We start from the raw sequence: 12,590 nt of genomic DNA on the forward strand, positions 1-12,590 counted from the left end.
CAGACGTCCCTGCGGGCTTTTATTCCAAAACTTCCAAAAGTATGAGCAAAACAAAAAGTGAAGTCCCTGAACACAACTGCAAAACACTGTTCACACCAGCGCGGTGTGGTGGAGGCCACGCCCCCAGCGCCTGCTGCGTGGAGCGAGCCACGAGCGCAAACGCAGTCATGTCATCCCGAACCAAGCGTCTAAGAAAAGGGACACAGGCTTGGAGCTCAACTCTTGCTAAGGTGCTAAAACCTCATGTCCCCCGTAGCCCCTCCCCTTGAATAAAGCAGCAGGAACCAACGAAGCTGAAGAGGACGCTAATCTAGCTGGGCGCTCATGCAACTGAGTGCTAATGTAGCTGAGTGCTAATGTAACTTAGTGCTAATGTAGCTGGGTGCTAATGTAACCGGCTGCTAATGTAACTGAGTGCTAATGTAGCTGGGGTGCTAATCTAGCTGGCACTAATGTAGCTGAGTGCTAATGTACCTGGCACTAATGTAGCTGAGTGCTAATGTAGCTGGGGTGCTAATCTAGCTGGCGCTAATGTAGCTGAGTGCTAATGTACCTGGCACTAATGTAGCTGAGTGCTAATGTAGCTGGGGTGCTAATCTAGCTGGCGCTAATGTAACTGAGTGCTAATGTAGCTGGGGTGCTAATCTAGCTGGCGCTAATGTAGCTGAGTGCTAATGTAGCTGGGGTGCTAATGTAGCTGGCGCTAATGTAGCTGAGTGCTAATGTAGCTGGGGTGCTAATCTAGCTGGCGCTAATGTAGCTGAGTGCTAATGTAGCTGGGGTGCTAATCTAGATGGCGCTAATGTAGCCGGGTGCTAATGTAGCTGAGTGCTAATGTCGCTGGGAGCCGACACTTGACTCGGCCCTTGGACCCTCAGACTCCAGCGTTCCTCCTGGCTCTGGTCAGCAGACTGAAGTCTCCTGGACATGACAGCAGGTAAAGATGTCAACCTCTGGTGACCTGTCCAAGCCCCACAAGGTTTGAGAGTCTTCTAGTTCACACTGACCTTTGTCACCTTTCTGTCCCCGCTGACCTTCCTGACCTTGGTCTCCTATCACACACACACACACAATGTCAGTGACGGATTCAAAAGAGACCGATAAACACATTGCAACTAGTACCTTTCTCTCCCTTGGGTCCTGGGTAGCCCATCTGTCCTCTGGGTCCAGGTCTCCCAGCTGGTCCTACGATGGCTCCATGTTCTGCAGAGGACACGTGTGTGTGTGTGTGTGAGTGAGGACAGGTCCTGAATGGAGGCGGCGCCCTCTTCTGTCACACTTCCGTCTTGGGCTTGGACCTGCCGGCTCTGTGGTCTCACTCATGGACCCCAGAGCTTGTCTGACGTGACTTGACACCCGAGGGTCGGCGTCCGCTTCCTGGACAGAATCAGGTCTCACCTTTAATGAAGTCCACCAAATCAACGACGTTGGCCGGTGACCCGAACACTCGGCTGGGTCCCGCTGGTCCGGGAGGTCCCGGTGGTCCAGGAAGTCCCCTTTCACCAGGGTGGTAGTAATTCTGCCTGGGGTCCAGCAGCAGGCCGCGAGCTGGAAGAGAAGCCGGCCGCTGAAGAGGCGTCCGTCACGCGGGAGCCGCGTCCCTTACCCTGCAGGTACTCCACAAGGTCTGTGGCGTTCCTCGGAGAACCAGACCATCGGACGTGGCCCTCGGGCCCAGGCGGTCCCGGGGGTCCCTGGAAGATGTGGTTGGTGTAGTCGCGGATGATGTCGTGCATGGCGCCGTGCGCTGAGAGCAAGAGAGGAAGGAGAGGAGGAGGACGTTTGAAAAGCTGCCGCGCTACTGCGCTAGCTGCATCGCTAATGCAGCCGCGGTGCAGGCGGCAGTCGTGTCGTCTCTCACATCTGATGTACTCCACCAGGTCTGTGGCGTTCCCATGAGATCCGAACCAGCGCAGGCTCCCCGGCGGCCCCGGCGGCCCAGGCGGCCCTCGCGGCCCTTGGCCTGGAGCCAACAATCCTTGGGCTGGATGAGACATTCATCTATAACATGCAGGGTTTTCAGGCGGAAAACCAAAGAAACGTGGACTGACATTTGAGGTAGTCCACCATGTTCTCCATGGAGCCCAACCACTGGCTGTGTCCCGGCGGGCCCGGCGGACCTGGCGGGCCCTGGACAGAGTCTCGCAGCAGACCGTGAGCTGAGGAGCCACAAGCAGGTCAGCACCGGGCCCGAGAAGAGGCGGGCTCTCCTACCTCTGATGTGGTCCGTCACGCGAGCCACCATGTTGGAGAAGTGGCCATCGTCGCCCCAGTAACTGCTGCCGGGCACGCCTGGCTCCCCCTTCTGGCCGGGAGGACCAGGCAGTCCGAAGGCAGCTGAAGAGCACAGAAACACGCGAGCGTCTGGAGCGGGCCGTGGACTGACCGGGTCTTCTCCCCACTCGTCCGTGGAGGCCTACTCACTCTTCACGTAGTCCTGATGTTCTCCTCTCAGCTTGTCCGACCTGGCGTGTTCAGCAAAAGAAACCATGCCGCTGATTGGTCCCGGAGGACCCTGTGGTCCAGGTGGACCGGGGAGACCAGGGGCACCTCTGAAGTCCACGTCTTGGGAATGAACAAGGACATGGGCGCTCAAGTTTCAAGAGGATCACATGACCGGGACAAGAAGGACGCAAGTGTCCCGACTCACTCTGCAGGTAGTCCCGGATGTCGGAGCTGATGAAGTTACTCACTCCTGGTGCTCCAGGTGGCCCCGCTGGGCCAGGTGGGCCTGCAACCCCAGGGATCCCAGGGGGGCCCTGAGGGCCCATGACGGCCTGATACCCAGCTGGAGAGGTCCACACCCGTCAGACAGGAAAACACACCTCTGAAGTGAAGTGGGGGCGGGTGGGTGAGGAGTGCTTACTGGAAACCACGTTCCCTGGGAGGCCCGGAGCGCCGGGAGGTCCAGGAGGTCCAGGGGCCGCCAGGAGGCCCTTTTCTGTAGACAGATGAGACGGTCAGGGTCTCGGTCTCACTCAGACCACATGAGCCGTGATCAGGTCTCACTCACCATTCACCAAACTGAGGACACGTTCCACCACATCCTGACCTCCTGGAGGTCCCGGTGGGCCGGGCGGGCCAGCAATATAGTTCCTCAGATCTTCTCCTGAATACAGCGAGAAGATCAGGACATCCGGCCCTAAGACTCACTGCCCTGAGACGGAACTTACGCTGGAGTAATGCGACGATGTCGTTGAGAGACACTGAGCCAGGTGGACCTGGTGGACCAGGGCGACCAGCGGCAGTGGAGTATCCTCGACCATGACCTGACAGGGATCAGCATCAAGTCATCAGGTCTCCTGCTGGAACACCTCCCTGCTGTCAAGTGTATTTCATATTTACTCTGGAGATACGCGATGACGTGGTTCGCCACATCCTCCACCGAGCCATCACCCGGTGGACCTGGAGGACCAGGAGGCCCGGGTGGTCCACCTAGGTACTGACTGAAGGTTCCCCCTGAGAAGAATGACAGTGTCCAGCGACAAACCCATGACTTCCTCGATCGCACCAGCGTTTGCAACTCACTCTGCAGGTAGTCTGTGATGTACTGGCCCACATCCAGTGACCCGCTGCCGTCGCGGCCCGGTGGACCTGGTGGGCCGGGAGGGCCCTGGGGTCCAGGTATGGAGAAGCCACCTGGTACAACTAGAGAAACACCAAAGGAAGTAAGTCGAGGCGGGACGAGCGCTGCACCGTTGGTTCGTGTTGGTCCTTCAGCTGGGAGCTCCCAGACTGGTCCACAAGCCCGGACCAAGACCTCGCCCCAACACGCAGCTGCTTCCATGTTGGTCAGTCTTCATGTTACCTGCAGAGCCGCCTGGGATTCCTGGCTCCCCTGAATGACCACAGAGTCGTTGGTTTCTTCATCATAGAGGTTTGAAAACTATGTTTACCTTGAGGTCCGGCTGGTCCTTGAGGTCCTGGCTGACCCGGATACCCTGAAACAAGAAGGGGATGTTATGTTGGTGAGGCTTACTGTCAAACCTGCTGCCCTGTCCACCACACAAGAAGACTTTGCTCAACATTTGGACTTGAGTTTGGACTTACCAAGACCCGGCTCCCCTGGACTTCCTGGTAGTCCTGGTTGACCTGGTTCACCTGAGACAATTGGATTCCAAGAGGTCAAGACACACCGGTGTGTGTGTGCGTGTGCGTGCACGCACGTCTCACCTCGATAACCGGGTGGTCCTCGCTCTCCTGTGAAGAAGATTTGTAGCTCGTAAGAGAAAACAATGCGCTGCCTTGATGTCTTTGCGCCTCCTCTCCTCGGTTCGTAACTCACCGGTTGATCCTTGTGGTCCTGGAGGTCCTGGAGGTCCGGCGAAGAAGGTCTCTGGAGGTGAGTGGAGAGAACTAATGTTTGATTCATGTTTGGCAACGATCGAACATTGCACCGCATGTAACAAACCTGAGGTTGGCAGGAAGCTGCCAGGCTCTCCCTTCGGGCCTCGTGGTCCTGGTGAGCCAAGACCTGTGAGGCGCGTTTAAAAACGTGAAACGGACTGACCGCTTTGGAAGGTTCCCTCAGCAAGGCCGAGGAAAAAAAGCGTCCCACCTGGCTCTCCAGGTGGTCCTCGCCGTCCTGGTGGTCCTTGTGTGCTGTCGCCTGAACGAGGACGCGTCAGTCACCATCTTGACTCACATCACTATTTCAGAAATCATCACAGCCGTCACCAGGGCTGTGGCGACACACCTGGACGACCGGGCGCTCCAGGAGGACCTGGGGGTCCAGGTGGGCCAGGACGTGCTCCCGCAGGAGAGGGATCCGACGCAGGAGTGGTCCTGCCTTGCTCTCCTCGCTCTCCTCGCTCCCCTTTTGGACCTGGACCGTGGCATCACGGGTGAAAGAGCAAAGTCGTCATCTGCGTCTCCTTCCTCGGTTCTCAACCCACCTGGTTGTCCTGGTACACCTGCAGGCCCAATCGGTCCTGACAAACCAGGTGACCCAGCTGGACCCGGAGGCCCAGCAGGGCCGGGTGGTCCCGGGACGGCCACGGTGTCGGAGCCAGCTGGGCGAAGGACAAAGTCAGGGTGAGCTTGTGTGAAGCTCACGAGCAGCTGGAGCTCTGGTACCTGGAGCGATGACCCTCCCGGGCGACCCCGGCTCACCTGCGAGAGCAAGAGCCTTCTATTGACCCACGGGTTCCTGCTCATGACCCACATCTACGCTAAGGAGTTCCTGCTGTGATTACCTTGGACGCCCGGCTGACCAGGGACACCAGCAACACCTGCGGAGGGACACAATGTTTCTAGGCTCAGCACGACCAGCGCCAGTGGGGAGCTGCTCACCTGGAGGTCCCTGCAGTCCCTGAGAGCCTGCACACACGAGAGAGTTGCAGGAGGTGAAGAAGAAGATCTGCCCTCAGAGAAGAGGCTGGCTGAGCTCACCTGCTGGACCTGCATCTCCGGGGAGACCTGGGGGTCCTCTCACACCAGGAAGTCCCATTGAGCCGGGGTCACCTGCCGCAGACATGCATGAAAACTCTGGTGCCACGGTTGAACATGGACTCACCAGCTGTTCCCTTGGAGCCTTTCGACCCTGCAGGACCGCTGGCTCCAGCTTGTCCTGCTTCGCCTGACAGTGAAAGACATGAGAGTCATCCGGTGGCGTGCCGCTTCGTTCGCTGCTCAGTGTCCCACCTTGCGGTCCTCGCGGCCCCCTCTCACCCGGGTCCCCTTTGCCCCCGCCGAGGCCTGGCGTTCCTCTGTCGCCTGAGGGGGGCGCACAAGTCAGCGTGTGTCACACAAGTCGTGTGTTTGCTCTCAACACTACTGAAGCACCTTTGGGTCCCTGAGGTCCTGCTTCGCCCTGGAAGCCCTTCTGACCTGGCGAACCTGCCAACACACACATGTCTGACTCCTGTGTCTGAGCCGCTTGGACCCGCAGACCTCACCTGGACCTCCGGGTGCCCCCTGCTCTCCTGCTGATCCTGAAAGAGGGATCCGACGGTCAGTTTCACCCTGAACACATGGCTCACACCCGACCATGATCATCTTTACCCTTTGGTCCGACGGGTCCCGTGACCCCGGCAGGTCCGGGGCGACCGGGGTCACCGGGAGATCCTGTCGGACAAGGGCAGACGGAGTCAAACAGTCAGACACAGCCGGCACCATAGATTGTCCACCTCTGTCTCCTTTGGCTCCAAAGCCAGGCGCTCCAGTGTCTCCTCGTGGTCCGGGAAGGCCCTCCCTGCCCCTGGGGCCCGCTGGACCCTCCGGCCCCGCCTCCCCTGTCGGCAGACGGCACTCAGCGCCGGCCCCTTCTCACCACCAGCAAACGCCACCAGAGCGCGGGGATCAGACCTGAATTTCCTTTGGCGCCGCGCGCTCCATCGGCGCCGGGTCGGCCCGTCTGGCCCGGTGGACCTGCCGGCGGAGGCTGCCATGAGCTGTGCCAGGACGTGCCGTGGTCAAAGGCCACTCACCTGGCTGACCCGGGAATCCAGCGTCACCTGGAAGAAGCAGCGGTGGTCACGTCTGACTCCCAAGCTCTCGACAGTGAAAGAGAGAAGGTCTGACCTTTGAGTCCCAGCTGGCCGGGGTCACCTGTGAAGGAGACACATTCAGGGTGAGTGTCAAGCAGAAGGAGCGGCAGGCGGTGCTGAGCGGACCTTTGGCTCCAGGCTCGCCCTTGGCTCCTTTCAGAGAGTGGAGCACCGAATCTGACGGAGCAAGGTTTTCACGTCAGCGCAGAAGCGTCCCGGGGAAAAGGGGCCGGCGCATGCCCTGTACCTCTCGCGGCGCCGGAGGCCAGCTCCTCTCGGACCAGCTGCTCCACCCTCCGCTTCAGCGCCACGCCGTCTCCAAAGTTGATGGCGTTGTCGGTGCCCAGCGGGTAGCTGGACTCCAGGCGGCTGGTGCGCGCCGACGTGGACTCCAGAGCCTCCACCCGGCTCCTCAAGCCTTTGACTTCCTGGCCTTTGGCAGAAGGGCGAGCGGGACAAGTGAGGAGCCCAGGTGTGGCAGCAGAGGCCGGTCTTACCCAGAGCAACGAGTCCAAACAGGAGTCCCAGCAGCGTGAGCAGACTGAGGAGCAGCGCCAGCAGCCACTTCCACCAGCTGCAGCAGGAGCACAGGCCGCAGCCCGGGTCGTCGGCGCCGACCACTGGACCCAGACAAGCACACGTGCACGTGAGGTCACGCGCCGACACGCCCCGGTCCCAGGTCCGAGCTGGAGGGGGCCGTACCTGCGTAGGTGGACTTGTCCTTGGTGGCGGTTTTGGGCGGCCCGTCTGTGAAGAAAGCAGCGTTGGTGTTCGGGCGCCGCAGCACCGACGTCTCACTCCTCTCACTCACAGTTCACCCCGTGCACCAGGTCCACGTTGGCGGCCGACAGCTTCTGCTTCTCTCTCTTGAGCGAGTCGTCGGAGTAGAGCGCTGCGGACGTCCCACAAGAGTCAGGTGAGCGGCGTGGATGGGAGGTCGCGTGTGCGGCTCACCACCTGAGGGCGCCGGAGGGTCAGACATGAACTGCTTCCCCGAGTCCTTGATCACGATCAAGCGCTCGCTCTTCTTCTCCACTGGAGCTCCCAGCTCCATGTGGACCGACTTGAAGTCCTTGCTCGAGTCCTCGGCACTCGGAGCGTTGATGCGCGCTGTCGAGGGCAGAAACGGGACGTCAGAACCCGCGTGTGAGATCCAGAGCGGGCCGTCCTACCGGAGCCCAGTCCCGGCGGAGAGAGGTTCTTCTGGACGCCGTAGACTGAAAGACAAGCATGTGACTTGTGGGCCTTGGCCACGGCCGGTCACGTGACTGCTCACCCGTCGGCAGGTTGGAGCCGGCGGAAGGGAAAGCAGCAGGAGCGGAACCCAGCAGGTTGTTCTGGACTCCGTAGGTGGGAACTGCCAGGTGAGGTGCGGAGTCAGGGAGGCAAGGAGCAGGATGGAAGAGTGGGTGAGGAGCAGAGCAAAGGAGAAGAGCGGTGCAAGCTCGACGGCTTGACCGAGGGGCGTCTGGGGCCACGCCCCTCCGTGACGGCTCGCACCTGAGCTGCTGTACAGGAGGCCGTTGCTGACGGCGGGAGCGCTGAGGGTCACCTTCTTCTGAGCGCCTGCAACACAGAGGCGGGTCAGAGTCCCGGCCCGAGTCCCAGTCCGGGTCCGAGCCGGGCGCCGACCTGGAGAGCAGCGGCCGCCGGACAGGTTGTTGGGGTTGGTGTTGACGCCGGAGGACCAGACGCTGCTGTAGAGCTCTGCGGTGAAGGAGGACATGAAGCCCCAGGTGACGGCCTTCTCCCAAGCCAAGGTGAGCCCTACCTGGGCCGGAGGTCTCCGCCGGGGCCCTGCTCTCCACGCTGCCCTTCTTGGGGATGGGCAGGGTGTTGTTGGGCGAGCGCGGCGGGCTGGCGCTGCCCGAGCGCTTGCCTCGCAGCAGACGCTTGACCTCGTCCAGCTCCGTCCCTGCAGAGCAGCAGGCAGCCGTCACAGCCCAGCAGGTGGCGCTCTCAGCTTCAGCAGAAGGCTGGGAGAGAGAGGGCCGCCGTGACCTCTGACCCCGCTGCATCGCCTTCTCCTTCTCTCATCACTGTCTCTCCAGCTTCCGCCTGTCTGGCGTCACAGCCGGTCACGTGACTGACAGCGCCACTCTCCCATTGGACGACACCGTCGAGACACGGGCCCTGTCACGTGACCTGTGCCACTGAGACGACACGCCAGTTGGTGACTGATCGATATCGATCCACTCAAACCCGGAGACTGACCACACGCACACACACACACACACACCCGTGTTTGTCCTCCTGTCTTAGTGAGGACCCTCGCCGAGTCACTTTGTGGTTGTAACCCTCAAACTGAGGCTTGACAAAGTCAAAGTCTGTCACAAAGAGCGATTGCTGCGGGTCACCCGGGGCGCTACTCACAGCTGGCGGGTGGCGAGGCGCTCTGCAGTCTGGCTCTGATCTCACTCTCTGGGGAGACAGGTGCTTCAGCGCTCCACGAACACAACACTTGGTCACCTGCTCTGCCTGTGGACGGCGGCCTGTTGAGCCTGAGGTGTGGACCGGCCGTACCTCTGCTCTGAGATCGCCCTCTGCTGGTGGCACCACCTGAAGTTCAACAGAAGCGCTTTCAAACCCGCTGCGCCTCCGCCCGTCACATGACCTCCGGAACTCACCGTAGTCCTTCCTGCTGTACTCGGGAGAAGACTCGGGACTGGAGCTTCCTGAAACACACGGAAGCGTTGAGGTCCGGCGCCAGAGCCGGGACTCGGCGCCGGGTCACCGACCGTCGAACACGTCCGGCCAGCCGCCCACGGTGGAGACCTTCTTGTGTTTGGGCGCCGACCAGAGCTTGGCGGCCGCCGGCGAGTTCCTCCTGGCCTCCCCTGCTCCTCCTCCTCCATGGCTGGTCTTGGCCGAACCCAGCAGAACCCCGGGGCCCGGATCTCTCCTCCCTTCCCCTCCTGAGCTCGCAGACCCTCGGGCAGAACCGCTTCTGAAGCCCGACCCGCTGGATGCCGTCAGCCCCCCTCCAGAGGCCTTTGCGGTGAAGCTGGTGCCGTCGGGCCCACGAGCGAGTCCGGAACTGCTGGAGCTGGTCGTGTACGACCCGCTGGGTGGGATCTGAGCAGAACCACTGGTGTCAGTCGTTCCGTCCCCGCCCAGACCTGTGGGACCAGATGCCCCGTCACTTCCTGTCAGACTCTTTTCAAGGTTCCGTCACATGACACCTGCCCAGCCCGGAATTCGCCCGCAAGACCGGGCTGGTTCTGGTCGTTCTGGCTCGCTCAAGAGACACTTTTGTCTGGACCTGCCTGAAAGTGAGCCCAGCCCGACCGTGGGTCTCCGTCAGAACCTCTCTACTGATGAGTCACGCCGACTCCCGGAGCTGGAAACTAGGGACTCTGACTCCCCAGACTCACCCGGAGGAGGCTGTGATTTCAGAGGCGGCTTATTTGTGGCGGAGAGCGAGAGAAGCCCCGGAGTGAATCTGTTGCCGGGCCTCACCTCGGCTGTCGCCCGCTCCGGAGCTGGTCTTCTGCATGACTGGAGTTGACCTCGACAAGTCAGCCGCTGCTGCCTCTTCTGTTCAGTCGCGCAGCTGCAGTCGCAGGTGGATGCTCCGGCTCACGCTGCGGCTCCAGGCGGCAAACTCAGTGCACGATGATGGTCCCCTTTCTCTGAAAGGGCTGAAGAAGAGGAGACGGTCAGCACCACCTCTCAGTCCTCATGAACCAGCAGAGCAGGCCAGGTGGCCCTCAAGTGAGGGACCTGCCGAGGTCCTCCTCCCTCAGAGCGACTTCACCTTGGCGCTTCAGTGAAGCAGCCTTCCTACCTTCAGATCATCTCAGCAGAAGCAAGTCGTCCAGGTGCCGTGCAGAAATGAGCACACCTGACCCCAGTGCTTCTGCTCACCGCGTCTCTGCAAGTCCTGACGCGTGGCGCAGGAGGCGGCGGCGCTGCAGGGCACAGCTTCTGCTGGAGTCTCAGTCAGAGTGAGTCCTAATGGTTTCTGAGTCACGGCTGAGGCAGCTGGCGACAGAGTCGTCTTCTAATAGCCACAAATCACCGGCTTCACAGCAGAGACGGGCCATAACTTCCTGCACACCATATCCCGCGAAACACAACCTCCACGCTGACAGTTCTGCACCTCACCATAAACTGGATAAACCCGCGGCTCACTGGCTGCACACGTGAACACGAGGAGACGGTGACGGCGTGTGCCAGCTGTGGAGAGTGTGGTGGACTGTGCTTCACCATGGTCGCTTGAAAGTGGGGATGCCATCAACAAGTTCTAAAGCCTCAAAGTCTGAGTGACATCTTCAATAAGGCCATGGGAAACAAGCATTTTAGGAGAGAGAACTGTGAGAAGGTTTTTCACCACACAAGACAAAGGACTGAGAGTTTGGATCATGATCTGGAGAATAGACTCTGACTCCATGATCATTTCTTCACCTGATGGTTTCTCATGTTTCTTCAGCAGCATCTAGGAACTGTGTCCAGACTGCTCCATAGTTCAAGAGACATGAGACACAGCAGACAGACAGACAGACGGCTCCACTGAAGCCCTAAATAAAGCTGGCAGAGCAGCCTGTCAGACACCAGCGGCTTCTACCAGAGACCTGAAACATTGAGTTTCTCATCTCTGCACTGCAGACTTCACTCTTCTATTGATGCTGGAGACCAACTCCACTCCTGAGTTCCATCATCCAACAGAGAGACTGTAGCGTCCGACACATGGAGGAGATGGAACATGGATTTATCCTGACCATCATCGTGATTGATTATCATTATTATCAACACCACACGGCGGTCATCGGGTCAGAACCGCACCGCTACAAGCGGTTGTTGTTGCCATGGCATTGGCAGCTTGTCTGTGCTCGGTGGAGACTTCAGCGTTCCAGAACCTGCCAGGTCCAGTCCTCCTGCGTGTTTACTGCACCTGAGTTCTCTGGGGCCTGAAGCTTCAGGTTCTGGTCTCACATTCCTGGATAATTGGGTTGTGCCGTCGGGAGCTGATTCACTCGCTCACACCTCCTTCTCCTTCGTCCCCACAGGCACCAGCTCCGGGTGAGTCACAGCTCTCGCTCTCTCAGACGAGTCCGGCCCAGCTCAGCACCCGCAACATGGTCCGCCTGCCGAGAGCCTGAGCAGGAGCTGGAGGTGACCTGGAGGTGTCGGTCCACCCTCATGATCCGAGGCGCTCAGAGAGCCAGGCCCTGGCCCTCTCAACACACGCTGCGGTCCGCTGCCGCTTCCTCACAAGGCCGGCTCACGTCTCTTCAGTCTGTTGGAAATACGCGTCCCGCCACACCTCCGTCTCATCGTGACAATGACTACCAAGAAACCAACAAGCTATATCCAAGATTTATTCCCTGACAGAGGAGTCTCATACAACAGCAGAATTCTGGGTCAGCAACGACGCCCGACAGACAACTATCTGAGGTCTTGACCCTTGATACACAAACGTTTCTCCACGTGGGCTCCGTCCTCGTCCCATTGGTCCTCCGCTGTCCTGGTCGCTGGCGCCCTCGTAACCATGGCAACGAACACGCGGCATGCACCCCGTTCTGGACCCAGGTGGGTCTTGTCAGGACCAGCTCTGGGACAGACGGTACTGTCCAGCCTCCTCCCTCTGAAGAGTTCCAGGGTTTGTTCCTCCAGTGTGCTTCACGCCCGTCTTTGGACTCCACCTGCAACTTCCAATTCTCACACACACTCAGCCGCACTGCCTCCTCCAGCATTCCTGCGTCTGTAGATAACTTCTTTATCAGTAGCACAAACAGTGAATAATATTCCGACGGTAGAATAATGTTCCCATATTAAGACTGGGTCAGGCACAGTTTGTGTGAGTGGCTCAGCCTGTCGTCATGAGGATGGACCCCGGCAACAGATCACTGGGGGAAGGTTCCAACACACCCAACCAATGACCACGTTCGGGGCGAAAATAGACCAGAGTCACTTCTCACTCCGGCCCGGCAGGGGGCGCCACCGAAGCCCGCTCTGTTTACTTCCGGGTTGGCTGTCATGGAGGCGTCCTCTCAGTCGCGACTTCACGTCCATTCTGGGTGAAAACGCTGCTGAAACTCCACTTAGTCTCGACAGAAGCATGAAAATCAGCGATCCGGCCCGGTGGAAGGTTCGAGCGTC

The 12,590-nt window shown here is 59.8% G+C and overlaps 1 protein-coding gene across 1 annotated transcript; it reads right to left on the minus strand.

Moving 5' to 3' along the window:
- Positions 1-3: 3 nt before the first annotated feature.
- On the minus strand, positions 4-10,328 carry LOC128751761 (collagen alpha-1(XVII) chain-like). The gene is made up of 54 exons (XM_053852953.1): positions 10,276-10,328; positions 9,948-10,129; positions 9,227-9,607; positions 9,116-9,163; positions 9,012-9,047; positions 8,862-8,909; positions 8,260-8,403; positions 8,121-8,195; positions 7,989-8,054; positions 7,765-7,845; positions 7,661-7,705; positions 7,443-7,598; positions 7,300-7,380; positions 7,191-7,235; positions 6,986-7,108; positions 6,736-6,921; positions 6,615-6,665; positions 6,523-6,549; positions 6,429-6,455; positions 6,307-6,369; positions 6,129-6,233; positions 6,004-6,066; positions 5,898-5,933; positions 5,785-5,838; positions 5,644-5,715; positions 5,516-5,578; positions 5,392-5,463; positions 5,293-5,319; positions 5,196-5,231; positions 5,077-5,112; positions 4,896-5,012; positions 4,697-4,825; positions 4,559-4,609; positions 4,412-4,474; positions 4,286-4,336; positions 4,174-4,200; positions 4,051-4,101; positions 3,897-3,941; positions 3,809-3,838; positions 3,529-3,648; positions 3,346-3,459; positions 3,174-3,269; positions 3,014-3,109; positions 2,867-2,941; positions 2,651-2,788; positions 2,425-2,565; positions 2,215-2,337; positions 2,052-2,159; positions 1,862-1,984; positions 1,607-1,747; positions 1,399-1,548; positions 1,123-1,203; positions 1,008-1,052; positions 4-921 (listed from the first exon to the last, which is right to left on the minus strand). The coding sequence occupies exons 2-54, from the start codon at positions 9,982-9,984 to the stop codon at positions 875-877; spliced, it is 4,446 nt and encodes a 1,481-aa protein (XP_053708928.1). The 5' UTR covers positions 9,985-10,129; positions 10,276-10,328; the 3' UTR covers positions 4-874.
- Positions 10,329-12,590: the final 2,262 nt, after the last annotated feature.

Source organism: Synchiropus splendidus, unplaced genomic scaffold (assembly GCF_027744825.2).
Source record: "Synchiropus splendidus isolate RoL2022-P1 unplaced genomic scaffold, RoL_Sspl_1.0 HiC_scaffold_37, whole genome shotgun sequence".
NCBI classification, from domain to species: Eukaryota; Metazoa; Chordata; class Actinopteri; order Syngnathiformes; family Callionymidae; genus Synchiropus; species Synchiropus splendidus.

Coding starts and splice junctions, on each gene's coding strand:
- LOC128751761 (XM_053852953.1), bottom strand. CDS start 9,984: ATGCAGAAGACCAGCTCCGGAGCGGGCGACAGCCGAG. Junction 9,164..9,226: donor CTGGCCGGACGTGTTCGACG/GTCGGTGACCCG, acceptor CGTGTGTTTCAG/GAAGCTCCAGTCCCGAGTCT. Junction 1,549..1,606: donor CCTTGTGGAGTACCTGCAGG/GTAAGGGACGCG, acceptor CTTCTCTTCCAG/CTCGCGGCCTGCTGCTGGAC.